The following is an 18,753-nucleotide window of genomic DNA, read 5'->3' as shown; positions in this document are numbered from 1 at the left end:
CCCAGAGAACCATGGCGACTTTCCATTGGCTCCCGGAAGGTTCAGCCTGTGTGGTGCACAGAGAGAGTAAAAGGCGCATAGGAAGAGGACTAGTCGTCTTTCTGAAAGGACTCTGGTATGGCTGTAATCTTTCTCTGTCTATGGCTGATTAGCATCACAAACACAAGGAATTCGTGGACGAGAGAAGAAAACCCTTCCTTCCTCACTAAGCATAAAGACTCCTAGTCTTTTCTACCTTGACATATTCAACTGAAATGCTTTAGGCATGATACACTGTGGACTCTCTAGTCTATGGGGTCCACTTAGGGTCCAACCTCTATGACTGACTGAGACGGACAAAAGCCCTCTAGGTTTGCAAATGGAAAGTGAAGTGGGGGGAATCGTTTCGGCTTTAGAGCGGAAGTACCCATTGGAATTTGCATTAGGATTATTGCATCTACAGAGGCAGATTTTTTTTTTCCTCGCAAAGAGTGCGCACCCACAGGGTTTATGCCTAAGAGTCCTTTGCTCTCATGAATTCCTCGTCTGTGTGCCGACCAGCCACGAAAAGAGAAAAAGGCGAAGGTTACACCCTCGTCCAGGGGTTCCCCACCAGATGGCGCTGAAATACAATTCCCATGTTGATGGGATGATGGGAGTTGTAGTTCAGCAACATCGGGAGTAAGTCTAGAAAGGACGACAGAACGCGTAGGTAGGTTGCAAAGAAGTCGTGATGGCTTCTGGTCCATGTTTTCCGGAAGTTCCGGTTCTTTGTCGCGGGAGACTGAGCACTGCGGTCGAAGGAGGAGGGCGAGGGGGGGGGGGGGTTGCGGCTGCGCAAGCGCAGTCGATGGGAGCAGCGGTTGGGGGAGGGGAGCGGCGGCGCCGGCGGCTCGTGCTCGCTTCTCCCCTCGGTCGTGTTGCGCGGCGAAAGGGCGGAAGGAGGCGGCCGTCGTCTTGGTCGTCGTCTGGCGGCCACAGTGGCTGCCGCAGTTGGAGCAAGCCGTGCTCCCCATTTTCCTCTCCGTGTGGCGCGGCTCTTAGGCCCGGGAGGACGGACCCCCCCCTCGCCCTCTCCCCCCCTCTCCGCCCTGGGCGGCGGCGGCGGCGGCGGCGGCGAGGAGGAGCACCTCGGGGGAGGAGGGACCAGGTGAGCTACTTGGCCCGGGGCGGGCGGAGAGGTGGGTGTGCGGTGGGGGGAGCCGTGCCTGCCCGCCTGTCCTCTTCCTCCCCTTCCTCTGGCTGGACGCGCCGGTAGGCGGTATCCTCCATGTAGGCCCCAGCAAAAGTAACCCCGCACTCTTTATTCATCCGCTTGGGGGGCAGGTGGCGTGTTTCCTCCGTTGACCGCCTCAACGGGGGGTAGATCTGACCTGCCCAGAGCTCAGCTGACCAATAGAATTTCAACATGAGTTCTTTCACTGTGATCAAAGCTGGGAAAATGAACGTTGCTTATAAATTGGCCGCGATGGTTGAAAGAAAACTTGGCATGTTTTCTTATCTCTCCTATCATCTTTTTATTTTATGGTGGCCGGAGAACAGTAGCGAGCTTATACTCTTTAATCGCGCAGCAAAGGGAATTTTGACAGGGAGCATCCTGAGAATCTCTGCCTACCAGAGTTTCCTCTTCTACATAGCCTTGGCCTCCTTTGGGGTCTAGTCACTTTGTTAGATAGACTTAGGAATTTACAGCACAGTTCCGTGCAAGTTTGCTCACACATTAGGTCCATTGAGTTCAGTAGGACTTAATCCCAAGTAAGTGTGCATAGAATTCTTGAATGTTCTTCAGAACATTCTTGGAATGTTTTGTTGGCATGTTTTGCATTTACTTGTGTTGATTTTTTTCTGTTCTGTTGAACTGTATACCTTACTTTTGAGGCTAAGATGTTTCTCTGAAAAAAGAGAGCAACCCTTATTCTAGACCAGTGTTTCTCAACCTTTTTGGAGTCAAGGACCGGTAAATTCTTCCTGCAGAGTTTCAAGGACCGCTACATTCTTCATGTGCAGTTTCCCAGACCAGCAGTTAGTAAAGAGGTTTCAAGTTTATCTATTAGTACTATACTACAGGCATGCACAATTCAAATGACCTGGGGGACCAAAACTGACTGTGACTTGGCTTATGGGGGCCAAGGTCAATTTTTAGGGTGCTGATGATTACAGTAACACTTAATATCAATCAATTAATTAAATCAAATTAAAGTGAAATTAATTAAAATGAATTTAATCAAAATTTAACTTTTGAAGTTCTGGCCAAGATTAATTTAAATTAAAATAAAATAAATTGAATTAAAAATTCTAATAAAATAAATACAATGCAATCTGTACAAAATACATAACAATAAAATGCATTGTTCTTCCTTTCCACCTCTGCCAAATCATCACACTTAACACAGAGCACTTCTAAGGAAAAAGATTAGAGAAGTTTTTCTCTTAATTTTTGATAAGAAGATTATGCTTTGATCCTTCACCACACAGGCTTTTATAAAAACGAAAGAGAGAAGCAAGAGAGGGAAAGAATAGGGCAGGCTTGGCTTGAGAGAGAGACACAGAGGGATAGAAAAAGGAAAAGGAGATGGAGCAGGCTTGAAGGGAGAGAGGGAGAGAAAGAGAAAGAGCTAGAAAAGAAAGAGATGGAAAGAGAATAGGGAGGTTTGGCTTGAGGGAGAGAGAGAAAGTCTCTATAAGCTGCTCAGATCTTGCAGAAGGAGCTAGGTAAAGAGGCATAGAAAAAGCAAAATTAGTCAGGAGCCTGGGTAGGCAACAAGGGAACTGACAGGCCTAGGAAAGGATGTTTAGCTGAGGGAGCAGTTGAGGAAGGAGGGGTAAAGAAGGCTAGAGAGAAAATGGGTAGATAAGAGAGGTGCATGTGGCAGGGGACTGCAGAGAGACTGGAGTTAACTTATTCATTTGAAATAACAGATCTAATCTTAGGATGCAGACATCTACATTTTCTACAGACAATGCTACATTTTCCTGAAATTTAGCATTCTTGTGAGTTCACCCTCATGAGGTAAAATAAAACATTGCCACATGTAGAGATTTGTGGGTCCCCCACAAGACATATTAACTTTTGAATATGGAATGTGATTGTGGCACCACCAAATCACCTTATCATTGAAAATGACAGTTAAAAGTCATATTTTGATGACTTCACTACAGCATGTTTTCTTGATAGGACTGGGCAGGAGTGAAATCGATTTAAATGCTATTTATAAAAGCCATTTATACCTTGCCCTGACGAGTTAACACCCTCACCCCACCTGCGAACCTCTGTGTAGTTTTTAAAAAATCTTCTAATTCCAGCCGCTTGCCGCTTTACTTGCCGCTTGTCTTCCCTTGCCGCGAACCTCCGTGCATATTTTTAAATTCTGATGCTGAGGGGATGGCTGGGGATGGCTGCTGGGTGGGGGATGAGCCAGTGGTCCTTCTACCCGCCCGCCCCACCCATGCCTGCTTTGAACCTCTGTGCTTAAAAAATTCCTGACATTCCAGCCGCCGCGCGGCCGAGGGGACGGCTATGGGGGGGGGGAGCCCATGGTCTTTCCACCCACACACACCCCGGCGGCGGCGGCGGAGGATCCCAGAGCGACGCCGTGGCCTGCCATCCCGCCCGGTGTCGCTTCCCAACTGTGAGGGACGCCTGCAGGCGTTACTGCGCAGGCGTCCCTCACAGTTGGGAAGCGACGCCGGGCGGGATGGCAGGCCACGGCGTCGCTCTGGGATCCTCTGCCGCCGCCGCCGGGGTGTGTGTGGGTGGAAAGACCATGGGCTCCCCCCCCCATAGCCGTCCCCTCGGCCGCGCGGCGGCTGGAATGTCAGGAATTTTTTAAGCACAGAGGTTCAAAGCAGGCATGGGTGGGGCGGGCGGGTAGAAGGACCACTGGCTCATCCCCCACCCAGCAGCCATCCCCAGCCATCCCCTCAGCATCAGAATTTAAAAATATGCACGGAGGTTCGCGGCAAGGGAAGACAAGCGGCAAGTAAAGCGGCAAGCGGCTGGAATGAGAAGATTTTTTTAAAACTACACAGAGGTTCGCAGGTGGGGTGAGGGTGTTAACTCGTCAGGGCAAGGACCGGCACTCAAGTCGTCGCGGACCGGCACCGGTCCGCGGACCGCCGGTTGAGAAACACTGTTCTAGACCAGGGATGTTGGGTAGGGGTGTGCATGGACCAGTCTGGGACCATGCAAGAAGCCTCCGGACTGGTCCGGAATTCGGCCGGTCTGGTGGGGGGGGGAGTGTGGCTTTTAGGGTGGGGGGGTAGTACTTACCCGCCCCCGCCACTCTTCCCCCTCCAGTGCTAGACTTTGCTAAAACGTTTTTGGGGCGGCAGAGTTCCTCCTTGCCGCCCCTGCCCCCGTTGTCTGCGAGTTTGCAAGTAGTAGAAGCTGGCACCACGCATGCGTGCGACATGGTGCGTGCGCGCCCGTTGCCGGCGCATGCCACATATGTCATTGTGACAGGCGCATGCGTGGCGCCAGCTTCTACTACTTGCAAACTCGCAGACAACGACGGGGGCAGGGGCGGCAGGGAGGAACTCTGCCACCCCAAAAACGTTTTAGCAAAGTCCAGCTAAAGGGGAAGAGCGGTGGGGGTGGGTAAGTACTACCCCTCTGCCCTTAAAGCCACACTCCCCCCAGTTCCAGACCACGCCTCCGTGGTCCCCCAGTGCCGGACCACGGCCATCCCTAATGTTGGGTCCTCAGATGTTGTTGTACTTCACCTCCCATAATCACCAACCAAAGGCCATTGGGACTGGGGATTATGGAAGTTGAAGTCCAAGAACATCTGGGAACCCTACAGTGAGAATCCCTGTTCTAGACCATAATTCTAGTTGTTGATTGCAATAACAGAAGTAAACACAGAGTTTATCCGAACTGCACTCTGTACATTGACTTTCAGGTCACTTGAACTCAATGGAATTTAGTCTTGAATAAACATCTATAGAATTGCATTGCAAGAATAGAGTAAAATGAAACCACTTACTCCATGCAGCTAAGTATATATGTTCAAGATAATCTTAACAGATTAGCTGCTCTTAAAAAATCTGTGATGCCCACTAACATGGTATGAAATAATGGTAAATGGGGAGATTTCTTTGTACCTTTCAAGTTCAAAATTGCAACTTCAAATATTGTAAAACATAATTTTTACAGAATTAAGGGATTATGGGTTTTGGAACAATTAACCCAGATTAGAAGCATGTAGCATGGTATTGTGTCTGTACCACCACTGAAGGGGAGGTCTAGTTGGCATGAAAGGCTGGTGTCAGAGAGAGAGATGTTCAGACCCTGTTCCTAGGAATCCTGATGGGTTGTGTGTTTTGTTTTTTTTAAAGATCAGTAATACTGTAAATTCATAGGTTTTCTAAAGTACAACTGATCCACATTACTTGTAGCGTCCCCTGTCATGCACAGGGTAAAGTGGTGCCTCATGTTAATCAGGAATGTGTCTCAGAACACTCCCCACAATCCTTTGTAGAGTGCAGGGGATTCTCACAAATTGGTGTGGAAAGTTTTAAGATGGGGATGGGGGGGCTCATGAAAAACTTTCATGAAAAGTTTCCAAGATTATGACCTAGTTGCATTTTTCAAATTGGGGAAAATGTGTGGGAGAAGTGTGACATCTCTTATGTTGCACCAACCTAGAGAAGATGTGCTGATGGCTGCCTAACCTCTGAGAAAACTGATGCTGATATTTAAGAATTTGAAATTATTTACAAACCTTCAGCCTGAGGCATTACATGCAATCTTCAAAATAATACTCTCTAGACATATCTATGTTACACATTTACACTGATGTGTTAAACTATTATGAGATTATAACAGTGGCAGTCATATTTGTTTAATACATCAATCTAAGGTTCAGACAACTTGCTGAAAGTACAGCTCTTGGGAACCTCTCGTTGGGGTGTGTTGCCCAAATGCACCCACTTCCAATTCCCTAGCCTTCTGCCCATTTGTAACCTACATTTAAAGTTGGGTGGAGAATGTTGGGTGAATGTCAGACTTCCGAACTGGAAGTAGTAGGTTTGGACAACACACCTGTTGGAAATATGCACTTTTCAGAAACCGAAATTTCAGTTGGTCATCTGAAATTGCCTGAGTGTGATTAGTTGTGCCAGAATTTGGAGAGGAGCATTATAATATGCATCCCATGATAAATTAATGTAGTGCAGTAGGGGTGTGCATGGACTCTGGTTTGAGCACATTTTGGAAGTGGGGCCTTGAGCTTTAAAAAAAGAGCAGGTCTTTATCTGCTCTCTGCTGCCCCATGCAGCTTCCTGCTGGTGTGGTGCACACCCCAAGAAGTCCCATGTGGCGTCAGCATACCATGCATGCTGACCATGCAAATGTGCCTGCTGATACCGCATGGGGCTTCTTGGGACACGTGCTGCCCCAGCAGAAAACTACGTGAAGCAGCCGGGAGCATCAAATTTATGTGTGTGCTTTGTGATCACCAAATGATTTGTATGGAAACTTGTTGGCAGATGTGGCTCTTTGTTGAATTGAGACAAATTCTCCAGTAGAAGGGAATGACTGTAAAACCAGTTTTAGCATGTGGTATGAATGTACCACTTTTGTGAAAGTGCAATCCAGTTTTTGTATGTGTTTGACACATACAAAGAAGTCCTAAGAGAACTATAAAAATGACTTTGGGGCAGGTGTTTGGTAATGCTTAAAAAAAAACAAAACAAAAAACCCTACTATTATCCTCAGATTACTTCTGGTTTTCCTGCATGCTACAGTATTTTGCATAAACACAGAAATAAAATGCAACAGGATTTGCTACCTTTGGTAGTATGCTTTTCTTTTTCAGCTAGAAAGTGATTCATGTAGATTTGTGCACAATGAGGATATTCTAGAAAATATATTTGAGGAGGGGGAGCTAAGGATAATCACATTCTTGTTCATAAGAGTGGACATGAATGCAAAATAAAATTGTACTTTACAAATTTCAGATGGTGAAGCAGCAGCATTGTGTCAAAAAAGGCCAGGGAGAGGCAAACCACTTGTGAAATTGGCCTTTCAGCAAAACTAGGTGTATTCCAGCATGCTGTTTGGGTCAATTAGTATGCGGTTTGTTTAGCAACTTATTGCTTGACCCAATTTATTAACTTATTGAAGAAATTCATGTGAGGCTGCTGTTTGAGTGATATTTTGTTGCTGATGTGCAGTATGTTTTGTACTGTACTTGTGTATCTGACACATTGAACAGCATCCAGGCTGAGATTTGTGTGAGCAGAATACTTCTGCTTGAGCTTGTGAGGAGGGGCAAATTTCACTGATCCCCCTGTTTCCTTCTGCAGCTTCCTTTGCCGAATGAAAATATGTCCTTGTTAGTTCTCCAGCCTTCAGGAACATACTTTCAGTTGGTACAGGAGGGTACAGAAGGAAGCAAGGGATTAGTAAAAATTGGCCCAACATTCGTGCTCGAGCAGATGTGTCAGGTACCCAAGTACAAAACGTACATCAGGATCAAAATAATTGCTCAGTGGCAGCCCTGCATGAGTTTCCTCAAAAGGTCAATACATTTAGTTGTTTGCTCATGTAATTGAGGGCAAGCAAAACCTCTCTTAAGAACAGCCCTGCTGGATCAGGCCCAAGGCCCACCTAGTCCAGCATCCTGTTTCACACAGTGGCCCACCATATGCCACGGAAGTAGGAGTTGAGGGCATGCCCTCTCTCCTGCTGTTATTCCCCTGCAATTGGTATTCAGAGGCATCCTGCCTCTGATGCATTGTAATGCATCCTGCCTCTGAGGCTGGAGGTGGCTAGAGGTGGCCTGTTGCCCTCAGACTGGTAGCTGTTGTTAGAGTTCTTCTCCATGAAGTTATCCAAACTAGAGATGTGCACAGAACCAGTTCGGAGGCCCTTTATGGGTCTCTGAACCAGTTCAAGCAGCAGGTGGTTCTGCTGGTTCAAAGTGGGGGGATGGTGGTGTTGCACTTAGCCCTCCCACTACTTTCCTCCTCCGGCGTCGAAGATATCCATGCACATCCCTACAATCTAATAAATTTCACGTCCACTTGCTTTTCTATCTCCCTCACAAGCCCTTTCTCCCTTGGAGTTCAAGGGTTTGTATTCCACCTTGGATTGAAGAGGAATAGCTGTAGCAAAGACAGTTGAAAGTAGATTCACTCTCAAATGTTAAGTGTACTTCTGTTGCTGTGTTGCTAAAATATTGGCTAGAAGGACGAGACCTTTGGCTTTACTACTTGTTTTTGATGCAGTCACCCTGGAATATTGATTGGAATGAAATGTAGTATATATGTTTAGTTTCAATTATGTGTTTCAAGTGTGAACCCTAGTTTGAACCTTGCACTTATTTTGGGTCAGGGGCAAGAAAGTGTATTTAAAAACAACACAATGTGACATTTTCATTGAAGACTGAGACATTTCAGAGAAAGTTGATTTGTAGTTCAGGAAAACTTCTGATGTTTCCAATTCCAGTATTAGCCCTGCACTACTTTTTTGCAGTGGTTGTGGAGGTGAACTTGAGGAATATAACATTGTAATGCAATATCTGAAGTAGGCTTGCGGCACACTGTATTTACTCACGTGCATCAGTATAAACATCCTTTGTATTGGCTTATTGATTTCCTAAAAAATATGACCAAGTGAAAAATAATTTTAATCTATTTCCTTTGATTCTGGCAATTGTTCATAGTCAGGAGTCAAGAAATTTTGGATCTGTTCACCAGCCGGACAAGTTTTTTACTCGCCGTGCTCTGTTGGTACATTACTCATTTGCCAGGCATCATTTTTCACTCGTTGCCCTATTCATAGTATCCCATGCTAAGGCTCTCTTCCATTGTTTTAAAAGTAACAAGATGGATCAAGAGTTGCTATTAAGGTTGAATCAAGAGCTCAGTCACATCTGGGTTTTTTGTGTTGGTTTCAACCAGGATGTGCTTTGTAGTGCAAGGGTATCCAGTATCTATCCATGATATTGGATCTGAGGGAGCCACATTGGTGTCAAGAAATAATGATGGCCCACGGTTCTGGTGTCAAGAATAGCAACAATCGTGGTGGTCAGTCTCTCCCCAGCTCTCTTAGAAAGCTTCAGAAGCTTGTGGATTAGTAGCTGTTCTTAAAGCCCAGGTTGTGGTGATGATCAGCTAATGATATTTACTACCTTCATCTTGAGAAAAGATCCTGTTTGATCCTGTTCATCTGATCAGGAGGACCTGGAGACTTATGCCTTCATAATCGTGAGACTTGATTACCCTCAATGATTTATGTGGAAATATGCAAAACACAGCAGCTGTCCTCACAAGTAGTGCATACTTGCACCACTTCCCAATGGCTGACATGCTCCACAGCTTGTAAACTAACTGCGATAGGAGAGGGAGCAGTTTTGACTTCCCCCTCCCTGCAAAAGCTCTTCTTGCATCCAGGAATATGTCTGTGAGGCTGCCCTCATGGATGTATTCTTGAACACAAAAAGGGCTTTTGAGGGGAGAAGTGAAAGTTGCTTCTCACTCTCTACACACTGCAGCTCCTTCTGAGGATGGAGCTCTTATCTGCCCTCATAAGGCTGTGGGGCATTTCAGCCAGTGTCTTTACTTGCTGTTTCTTTACTTTTTGCAAAGTGGTACTGTTGACCTATAATCCCAGGTTCACAAAGTTTGACTGGACTAAGTAGCCGATCAGTATTTTCTTGTAGCCAACCGTGAAGTGCCCTCCCACAAAAATATGGCAACAGGAAGAATTTCTAGACTAAATGTATCTTGTAAATCAGAACTGTGTTAAATGACAAACGATTAATCAGGAAGCCTGTGGTATCCTAAAGCAGGGCTTGACAAATGCCAGGCACCAGGGAGCCTTGGCACCTAGACCAGGATATGCAGAGTTAGAGTTATTTAATACAATCTTAATTTGTCCCAGGAAGCTCTGTTTCTGTCCGAAGTATGTTACTTGTAAAGGCAATGATGAATAAAGGCCATTTACCCTCCTCCTCAACAATGTCTGTTACTAAATCTGGTAATTGTCCATTGACTGTTGTCTGGCTCCCAAATTCTTGGGTTGGCCCATAGAAGAAAACTGGTCAAGGCCTGTCTTAAAAATTAAAATATCTTGAGGTATGTGATTGTGGGGTGCAGTTTTTCATGCTATAGCAGTGAAACCCTTTGGTCACGAGTCAGAAAAGCTATTCTGGGTTTAATTTTAAATCACACCATGTGGCAAATTTGGAAGGAAAGATATGGGGCAAATGTGGACACCAGCAAGACGGTGTAAATTCCTGTTAGGATATCAAAACACACAAAGCACTTTTCTTAAATGAATAAGTTTAAGTATCTTGTGTGTGTGATTGTCTGATATAAAGTGTGTGTGTGTGTGTGTGTGTAAATATCTCAGAATTGCATCTGAACCTTGCCATTTTGGAAGTACTACTGCTCTGTTTTCTGGAACTCTGAACAGGGGTGCTGTTAGGATGGACCTCGGGGTCTAGGTCCATGCGCCCACTCTCCTAAGGGAAAAGAAGGCCACTGCTGTATTTCTGGAATGGCTTGGCCTAGAGTTCTGAAATCTGGCACAGATGTAGGGATAGGCTATGAGGACTGTGTACTGGTTTTGAAGCAGATTGGTCAATCCATTGATTTTTTAAAATGATTTTTCAAATTTAAAAAAAGTGAAAAAAGTCCTACAAGTGGCTTGTTAGGTCCAGCGCCCAAAAATAACTAGCTGCACCTATAATCATGTACATGTTGACAAATCAATTACAAGGACTTCGACAGATTAGCTCTTCCTTTCTTATTCTAAATCTGTCTTTTTTGTTCTATCTACATTTATCAGAATAGGATTCATAATTTCTGTCATACTATATACAGTGATATGTTAATTCAGACTGTTAGCTAATTAACACAATGGGTTGGATCGCAACTAGTGTTTAAGAACATAAGAACAGCCCTGCTTTATCAGGCCCAAGACCCATCTAGTCCAGCATTCTGTTTCACACGGTGGCCCACCAGATGCCGCTTGAAGCCACAGGCAGAAGTTGAGGGCATGTCCTCTCTCCTGCTGTAACTCCCCTGCAACTGGTACTCAGAGGCATCCTGCCTTTGAGGCTGGAGGTGGCCTATAGCCCACTGACTAGTAGCTGATGATAGACCTCTCTTCCATGAAATTATCCAAAGCCATCCAGGTTGTTGGCTGTCACCACATCTTGTGGCAGAGAATTCCACAAGTTGATTATGCATTGTGTGAAAAAGTACTTCTGTTTGTTGGTCCTAGATTTCCTGGCAGTCAATTTCATGGGATGACCCCTGGTTCTAGTGTTATGTGAGAGGGAGAAGAATTTCTTTCTATCCATTTTCTCCACACCATGCATGATTTTATAGATCTCTATCATGTCTCCCTGCAGTCGTCTTTTTTCTAAACAAAATAGCCCCAGGTGTTGTAGCCTTGCCTCATAAGAAAGGTGCTTTAGGCCTCTGATGATCTTGGTTGCCCTCTTCTGCACCTTTTACAGTTCTACAATGTTTGCACAAGAGGAACAGTGTTTCCACTTGTGCAAGGGAGTGGAATTTCTGCTGCCTTCTCTTTTTCATCTGCAGCTCTTATGTGATACTCCTTGCTATTCCTGGGGGGCCCTTCAGGATTGGTTTTTGGGGAGCACTTGCTGGATAGCAGGAGAACACCGTTCTCAGAGGGATACTGCTCACAATTCTCTGGGCTTAAGTCAAGTGAGTAAATGTTTAGATACAAATTTTATGTTTGCCAATCTCACCACCACCACCCCTGTGCCTGGCATCACTGTGAACTCAGGCTAGAAGTTCAAAACATTGCAAAACAGGAATACATATTTAAGGTGAGGGTTCTCAAATGTGGGTCCCCAGATGTTGTTGGAGTACAACTTGCATCATTCTCCGCCACAATGGCTGAAGAACATTGTGGCTGGGGATGAAAGGTGTTTGGTTCACCATTGTCTTGGGATCCAAGTTTTAGAATCCCTGTTCTGAGCATTCAGGTTGGAATGGGAAGCCTAATTTCCTCTTTTCTTTGCAGCTCAGTTGCACTCTCGCTTGGCTTAGTTGGGTGAGAGGTGCAATATTAAGTTCACTATCTAGCTGCTCATGCAACTGCTTGTGGGGTGGCATGCAGGCTTCCTGTGGTTAGTACTTGCCTCTCAAATTTTTGGAGATGTGTCTACACACTGACCACATTAAAAGCTGCTTCTCTCTCTGCTCTAGCTCTGTCAATCCTTTGAATGACTTGGAGACTTGTGGTGCATGTTCTATTTTGTTCTATCTTAACCTTTAAGAACACCAAAATTGCCTTGCTGAATCAGGCTAAGGTTCATCCAGTCTAGTTCCCTGTGTTCAACAATGGTCAGCCAGACTTTCTAGAAGCAGGACACAATGGTGAGAGTCTTCCTCATTTGCTTTCAGTGTCTGATACTTCAAACTGGATTAGAGCTGCCATCTGTGAGTCAAATTTAGACTGTAGGGGTAGGCCACATATGTTCTTTGTGATTGCCCAACAGTTGTGGAGCACTCTTTCCCTAGTCTATGAAAGTCAAAGCCTGAATCCTTTTCTGTTTGTAGCTAACATTCAGCAGTTAGGATTAAGATGGAATAGGGTAATTTTTTAATTCTGTTTTTAACCCCCCCCCCCATTTTTCTTCAAACATTGTGAATTATATCCGATGAAAATTAGTTATGACTAAGCCCCATTGAAATCAATGAAACAAGTTAGTCATGAGTACATGACTAAGGCAAGTCCCATTAATTTCAGTGGGGTTTAGGATCCATAATCTCCTCGTGAAACAGCCTTGTGTTGAGCCCTTGAAGGGTGGGTTAATCCAACTAAATATGATCTTTACTGTTTTCTCTATGCAAATTGTTTTTCTATCCTATTTCTAATGCTCTTCTTATACTTGGGGTACATCTGTCTGCACTGGTGTGTGTGTGTGAGAGAGACAATTGGCTGCAAATAAGTGTAACACTGAAATATATTAGTACCTAGTGAATCAGTTTTTGTTTCTATATAGTGCCATTGAATACTACCTTTGCAAACATATATTGGACTCTTTGTAAACCACCTGCTTGCCTCCACCTGTTGGGTCCAGTCATGTTTCAGTCCTCGCACCTGGGGTGGTGTGAGGACTGGACCAACCTATCACCTGGTGAGTGAGGTGCACCAATATTTTTATTAATTTATCTATCAAACTTGTATGCCACCCCAAACCTATGTCTTTGGGCAGTCTACAAGTTAAAACACAAAAGTAAAAACCTTAAAATGATATAAAACGCAGTTAAATTAAAAAGCTTGGGTCTTGGGTGAACAGATAAGTCTTTAGGGACTTTTAAAAAGTTGTCAGAGTGTTCCCTCTAAGGCGTGTGTATGCACACGTTTTTTTAATGTCTGCAGTTAATTTTGAATTCCGCTCAGGCTGAATCAGGAAGGCCCCGTTCTGAATGCACGTTCTGAATGCATATGCACACTGCCTTGATACTGCTACCTAGAACAAAACCCATTCCACACATAGATGCAAAACATTGTAGAGAACACTGATGGGAAGGTTCTTATCTCAACAGGGAGTGCATTCCAGAGTCTCAACAGAGAAGGTCCGTCCCTGTGTAGCCACCAGAAAAACTTGTGGCAGCTGCAGAGATCTCTCTGGATGATCTCAATGGGTGATGGGGATCATGAGGAAGAAGGCGTTCTCTTAAATATCCAAGGCCTAAGTTGTGAAGGGCTTTATACATTATAACCAGCATGTTTTATTTTGCCCAGAAACTTATGTAGTTCTTCTTAATATAGGAGTAATATGGTCTCTTCAAGATAACCCAGAGACCAACCTGGCTGCCGCATTCTGTACCAATTGCATTTTCTGGACTACATACAAAGGCAGTCCCACATGGAGCTCATTGCAGTAATCCAGCCTGGAGGTTACTGGCATATGTACTGTTCTGAAGTTGTTCATCTCACGAAACAGATGCAGCTGGCTTATCAGCCAAAGCTGATAGAAAGCACCTTGGGCCACCTCCTCAACCTGGGACACCAGGGATCCAGAAGCACTTGCAGACTGTGCACCTGTTCCTTCGGGGGAAGTGTGAGCCATTCAGAATGGGCAGATACAAATGGTCTTCTGACCCTGCATAATAAGTATCTCTGTCTTATCTGGATTTGGCCTCAGTTTGTTATCCCTCATCCAGCCCATTACTGTCTCCAGGCAGGCATTTAGGGAGGTTATGCCTTCTCTTGATGATATTGAGATGGAGAAATAAAATTGGGTGTCATCAGCATACTGATAACACCCTACACCAGATGCAGTTGGAATGATTTCTCCCAGCCGTTTCATGTAGATGTTAAAAAGCATTGGAGACAGTACAGAGCCCTGAGGGACTCCATACAAAAAATCACTTTTTGAATAGCAACAGTCTTTAAGCAACACTGTCTGGAACCTGTCCGAAAGGCAGAGTGGAACGACCACAAAGCAGTGCCTTCCACCCCCAACTCTCTGATGCTCCAGAAGGATCCTATGGTTGATAGTATCAAAAGCCACTGAGAGATCCAAAAGGACCATCAGAGTCACACTCCCTCTGTCAGTTCCTAATTGGAGATCATCAGGCCAACCAGAGCTGTCTCCACTCAAAAGCCAGTTTGAAATGGGTCTAGATAATCAGTTTCTTCCAAAACTGCCTGGAGCTGGGAGGCCACCACCTTCTCAATTACCTTTCCCAGCCACAGAAGGTTGGAGACAGGCCTATAGTTGCTTAACTCTGAGGGATCCAATGTAGGCTTCTTCAGAAGTGGTCTAATAATTGCCTCCTTGAAACAAGGAGGCATCCTGCCCACCCTTAGAGAAACATTTATAATCTCTACCACGCCTTATACAACAACCTCATCGCCAGATAATATAAGCCATGTCTGACAAGGGTCAAAGAAGCAGGTGATTGGCCATACTACTTCAAGCAGCTTGACCACCTCCTCGGGAGTCTCAATCTCAAACTGATCCAACCTAACCACATAACAGGAGTTGCTGGACACCTACCTCTGCATTAGACACTGTAATAATTGTGGGATCCAGGTATAACTCAGCCTGAATGAGAGAGGTTGTTCACAAAAAATCATTAAAAGTGTCACAGCGGGTAACTGATAGTTCCAAATTCTGATTCAGGGAAGGAAGGGCATGTATTAACCCTCTCACAATCCTGAACAATTCTACTGGACATCAGCTTGTGGATGAAATATGAGCAGAAACGAATGGCTTCTTTGCCACACGTATTGTCAGAGCATAGGTCTTCAAATGTGTTCTATGACTTAACCTGTCGGATTCGAGTTGAGTCTTTCTCCACTTATGCTCCAGTTGTCTACCTCGCTGCTTTAGCTCCTGTAGATCCTTATGTCAAGAGAGGACGCTTAGAAACTATAATGTCTACTGCCCTGGTGAGTTAACTGTTGCAATTCTCCACCAGGGCATCAACAGGATCACAAGCAGAGCCAACACTAAATCCTTCCAAGGCTTCTTGGAATCCTATTGGATCCAATCACCTTTGCGGGTGGGCTAATGGGCTTCTCGCCCCCTACAGAGGTGGGATGTGATTGTGAGTGCAACCTTAACCAGATGGTGGTCCGTCCATGACAATGGGAAAATCACAGGAGTACTCACCCATGGAACACTCTGATCAGAGTAAAAGACCAGATAGAGCATGCAATCGGCATTGTAATGTAATATCCTTACATTGTTGTGCAATATAAGGAGACCCCGGGTGAAGGAGGATACAGGATTGACCCTTGGGGGAGGGGAGAGGGAGACAGACTGACTGACTGACTGATGGCTTACTTAGCAGGTGAAGACCCATTAGTCTCTTTCCTGGGCTGTAGGGCATCCCTATAAAGGAAGGACAGGGCCTGGTCATGGGAAGAATGAGTTTAGGCGAAAGAGGAAAAAGGGGTCCCACTTGTTGAGTCAGAGATTGCTGTGATTGTAACAAGAATAAAGGCAACCTTGTCGTGTTGGAGAACTGTCTCAGCAGTTGGGCCTTTTGACATGGAACAATCCCCCGGGGAGAAGAACCTGTCACACTGTCAGGGAAACAACACAATACTAGGGGGGTTCCACATATCCAGGTTCTCATGTTCCTTCTCTTCTTTAAAGGTTAAAGAGCCACCATAGTGCTAGGTTCAAAGTATGCATAATGATGGGAGATTTGTCTCTCTAATCCTGGATCCCGCCCATTGACATAGAAAATAGCAAGTGGGAGTATCTCATTTAAACAGCAAAAGGAGTGCATCTGTTGGAGGTGTGTCTTTTTACCTTCCTGAGGATCTTCTCCTAAAGTGCTTTCCTCCTCATCCAAAGTTCACTTCCACTGTTGGAATCCACTGTTGGCGGGGAGGGTTTAGTCTTCTGCATTTATGCACCCATCTTGTTGTTTAAACTGGAACCTCGATGCACACCTTCTGCACAGTTGGGCACATCTGGTTTAAATACACAACCTGTTGTCACCACACATAGGCTGAACCTTGGCTTGAAGCTACTGGACAGACATTTAAGCTAACATTAAGGGAAATTAAATGGTGATAAGGCAGTATACCATTCACTTGCTTGATTGGGTGCAGTTGCTCTATGCCTGAACTGAGTAGGTGAGTGGCAAATATCACAGTTGCTAATGTATTGTGACATCTCTAGCAGGGCATCTGAAATTATTTTAACAATTCCTACCCTGCTGTTCCATATTAAAACAAAATGGCTTACAGTTACAATGAACAATACATTAATAAAAATACAGCATCAAAAATGCACAATGCAAAATACCTCTTTGGTTTTTTAAAAGGGACTTGAGTGAAATAATGAAAGATCTGTAAGGGAGGAAAACACTTGAACTTGAAGGTAACTGGGAAAATCTGCATGTTGAGCTGTTGACAGTTAATGGTCTTGACATGCTTAATTCTGAATCTTACATATGTAGGAAATTACTTCTATCTTCCTGAGGTGCATTTTATATGTTATTTCCTGTTGTATTATTTTTATATCTTATTTACTGAAAGAAGATGCCTGGGAAATTTTACAGTTCTCTCCCTGCAGACTAGAGCCAACATTGGGGCTCTGTCATCCATTCTTCTTCAACTTTTTATTCTTTGTCATCCATTCTTCTTCAACTGGCTGCTTTTGATTTATGCATCTCCCCCCCCCCCCCAAAAAAAAATAAATCCATGTTTTTCTTAATATTGTATGGGACATGACACATTTTAGAAGAAAAAGGTATTGTGGGGGAACAACCCTCTATTCCTCCTAACCTTTGTACTGCTGCCGCCAAGGTATGGCTGGGTCCTGCAACAGCCCATCACATCTATCAAAAATTACAAAAACAAAAAAAACACACACCTCAGTGATGTGGAAAGGCTTATAGGCATGGGGTGGAGACAATCAACAAGCTTCTATTTTTTTTAATAACAAGAAAATATACTTTTGGAAAAATTGGTTCAGTTAAAACATATGCAACAAAAAATGCAAATTCAAAACTGTTAAGAGAACAGGTCAGGGAAAAATAAAATCTGGAAAAATACAATCACTACCTGAGACTATACTGGTCCCTACTAGGGATGTGCGTGGAACCACGGCGGGGAAGCTCAAAGGTGGTGGGAGTGCCACTTTAAGAGTGGGGGAAGGTGCACTTTCCCCTCCCACCACTCCCCCCCCAGTGTCCGTCCTTTGGAAAGCCCATCGGGGTAGCAGTGTACCTCCCTGCCCCCTATTGTAACCCTTGGGGTGGTTGGCACCCTCTGTGCACTAGACCACCACTCACTCTGGGCTACCCCAGCACCCCACAAGTGGCTTTAAGGTTTTTCTCCACAGGGAAGAATGGAGGTTTCAGCAGCCCCATAACTGCACTTGGGGGGTGCTGGGGTGGCCCAGAGGAAGGGTGCCAACCCATTGCTAGCCCATGGGATACTGGGTTTTGTTGTTTCTGAGGTGTTCTGAGTGTAGATTCTTTGGTAGCATATGAGATTTTCAATGACAAACCATGAATCCACTCTCATTTACTAACCTTAAAGACACGTAAACTTCAAAAATCACTTAAAAATCAGCCCTTTGCCCAATTCCTTTCAAATAATTCTGATAGCTTCCTTGCCCACCTTGGGAACTACCACTCACCATACTCTGCTCTAGGACACCCCTTTCCCCCTTACGTGAAGCTATACATTTGCTGCAATCCTCATTCCCCATGAGGAATTCAAAAATATTTTTAAAATTCACCAATAATCGGAGGAGTGTCCGATTGCCTTGGGGTTTTGTGGGTGGTAGGCACCCCTGAGTGCCTACCACCTACCCCACTTTTGCGCCCTTAGGTGCTCCACAATAGGGGATAATGGGCTGGTTTGGGTCCCATTATACCCTGTGAGAAAACTAATTAAAAATATTTCAAATATTCATTAAAAAATCATAGGAGTGTCCAATTGCTTTGGGGTTGGGGTGGTTATCAGCACCCATGGGTGCTCCACAATAGGGAATAATGGGCTGGTTTGAGTCCCGTTATACCCTATGAGAGAAAAATAAAAATAAATTTCAAAAATTCATAAAAAAATTGTACGAGTGTCCAATTGCTTTGGGGTTTGGGTGGTAGGTACCCATGGATGCCAGCTACCACCCCACCCATTTTTGGAGGTTCGAACCGGTTCAAATTGAACCACCCACTGTTTGGTTCGAATTCGAACCTGCAGCTCGAATCTGATGGCTGGTTTGGTTCGAACATCCCTAGTATAATGCACTGTAGAGATATTAGTGCATAACAGTGTTATGCATTATTGTGCTATTTGAC

At 44.7% G+C, this 18,753-nt stretch overlaps 1 protein-coding gene across 6 annotated transcripts in view; it reads left to right on the top strand.

Annotated features, from left to right (window-relative positions):
* The first annotated feature begins 786 nt into the window (after nt 1–786).
* The window catches only part of ZC3H13 (zinc finger CCCH-type containing 13), an 87,921-nt gene continuing 69,954 nt past the window's right edge, over nt 787–18,753 (top strand). For 3 of the 6 annotated variants that reach the window (XM_053284967.1, XM_053284966.1, XM_053284965.1), the window contains exon 1: nt 787–1,129. In XM_053284967.1, the coding sequence (XP_053140942.1) occupies nt 830–1,129 (300 nt within the window). In that variant the 5' untranslated portion in view covers nt 787–829. The remainder of the gene's footprint in view (nt 1,130–18,753) is intronic. The other 3 variants (XM_053284969.1, XM_053284968.1, XM_053284971.1) reach the window with 3 other exon arrangements.

This window comes from Hemicordylus capensis, chromosome 1 (assembly GCF_027244095.1).
Source record: "Hemicordylus capensis ecotype Gifberg chromosome 1, rHemCap1.1.pri, whole genome shotgun sequence".
Lineage (NCBI taxonomy): Eukaryota > Metazoa > Chordata > Lepidosauria > Squamata > Cordylidae > Hemicordylus > Hemicordylus capensis.
Note: the sequence above shows the minus strand (reverse complement) of the source record. Positions and strands in the feature narration are given on the sequence as shown.